Source organism: Guillardia theta (genome assembly GCF_000315625.1).
Source record: "Guillardia theta CCMP2712 unplaced genomic scaffold GUITHscaffold_610, whole genome shotgun sequence".
NCBI classification, from domain to species: Eukaryota; class Cryptophyceae; order Pyrenomonadales; family Geminigeraceae; genus Guillardia; species Guillardia theta.
The window spans coordinates 3070-4549 of NW_005434111.1; the positions used below are offsets into that span (position 1 = coordinate 3070).

General features: G+C 52.2%; 1 protein-coding gene across 1 annotated transcript in view; it reads right to left on the minus strand.

The window, feature by feature from the left end:
• The window catches only part of GUITHDRAFT_122966 (hypothetical protein), a gene marked incomplete at both ends in the record, with an annotated part of 1706 nt that extends 1004 nt beyond the window's left edge, over nucleotides 1–702 (minus strand). Inside the window, one exon of the mRNA XM_005817744.1 lies at nucleotides 28–702. Within this exon, the coding sequence (XP_005817801.1) occupies nucleotides 28–702 (675 nt within the window). The remainder of the gene's footprint in view (nucleotides 1–27) is intronic.
• Between the last annotated feature and the right edge of the window lie 778 nt (nucleotides 703–1480).

Sequence of the window (1480 nt, forward strand, 5' to 3'; positions counted from 1 at the left end):
GGATGATCTCGATGCTCTGATCGTGACACGTCCCCCGGAGTGTCGACCTTTCGTGGCATTGTTCGGCTTCAGGAAGAGCTTGACGAGCGTGAAGGGGTGGATGGTGTCCACATCCGGGAACAGCGCCCTCTGCCCGGTCTTCTTGTTCTGCTTCTCGAACTCGAAGGTCTTTGTCGTCGTCGAGAGCCGCAGGGTGCAGCCCGCCTGGACCAGGGTAGCGACGTCCTTCCTCACGGCGCCCTTGTACTGCTGGTTGCTCTCGTGCTTGTCGAAGGAGTAGATCATCAGGCCGCGCCTCCCGTCCGCATCGACATGGATCTCACTCAGGAACTCGGCGTTCTTGAGCGGCTTGTCCTCCAGCGGCGCCTTGCCCCAGCCCGCGGAGAAGGGCGCCAGCACCACAAAGTGGCTCGGCAGCGACCTGGAATCGCCGCCCGACATCGTCTTCGCCTGGTTGAACACCCCCAGGCGGCAGTACACCGGGTCCACCACCATCGCGATCACCGTGGGGAGGTTCTCGTGGCGGTCCTCCGGGGAGGGGAGCGCCAGCCCCTCCAGCCACAGGTTGCTGGGGTGGAGGAGCGGCTCGGGGACCAGGAGCTCCGTGTTGACGGTGGCTTCCTGCATAGCTTCTGCGGTAGCTTCTGGAGCCTCATCGACCTCCATGGAGGCATCGGACTCGGGGCGGTTGTTCTTCTTCATAGGCATGCTACTCTCGCGTGGCGGGAATAGTCTTGGACGGGCGGCGGCGGGACGGGCTACTTGGAGGGAAAACCCCTGTTTTTTTTGGGTATTTAAAAAAAAATAAAAAAAAACAGGAAAAAAAAATCTAGGGGCGGGCTTCACTCCCCACACAGCATGGTGATGGAGCAAGAGGAGAAGGAGAAGCGAATCCGCTCCCTCGCGCTCTCCATCGAGCTCATCAAGAACAACACAACCTACACACGCACCGACGGTATCCAGCAGAGCTTCAACTACCGGGTGTCTGTCAACTCCCCCTCGGGGTCTTTCTTGGGAGTCACGCAAACCAATGACCCGATATTGTAATTGAAGGATCAAGCTTCGTTTTAGGTCTTGTCTGGTTGTTTAAGAGCGAACATCATGATGAAATGAAAATGATATCCTGAAGTATGCTGCTGTATGTTATCCAAAAAGTTGCTGTAATGAAATTTTATTCCGAATCTTTTGTTGATCTCTTTTTCCATATCTTTCATTTCACGTATTATTTTATCGAGATGAGACAATCTGTACTTCATTATCATATATGGGTCATTCAATGAATGGATATACAACAAAGCACCTATATGATTCTCTATGCTGATTGAAGTTACGTTCAATATATCATTCTTTCGTTTCTGTACGATATCAAAAAGTTTTCCACGTTCGTTCAATTCTTCGTAATAAGCATACAAGGATTTAGTCAAATAACTAAGGGTTCGATTCAATGATTCTTAAGGGACCGCGAAACTGTGCGGCCGGT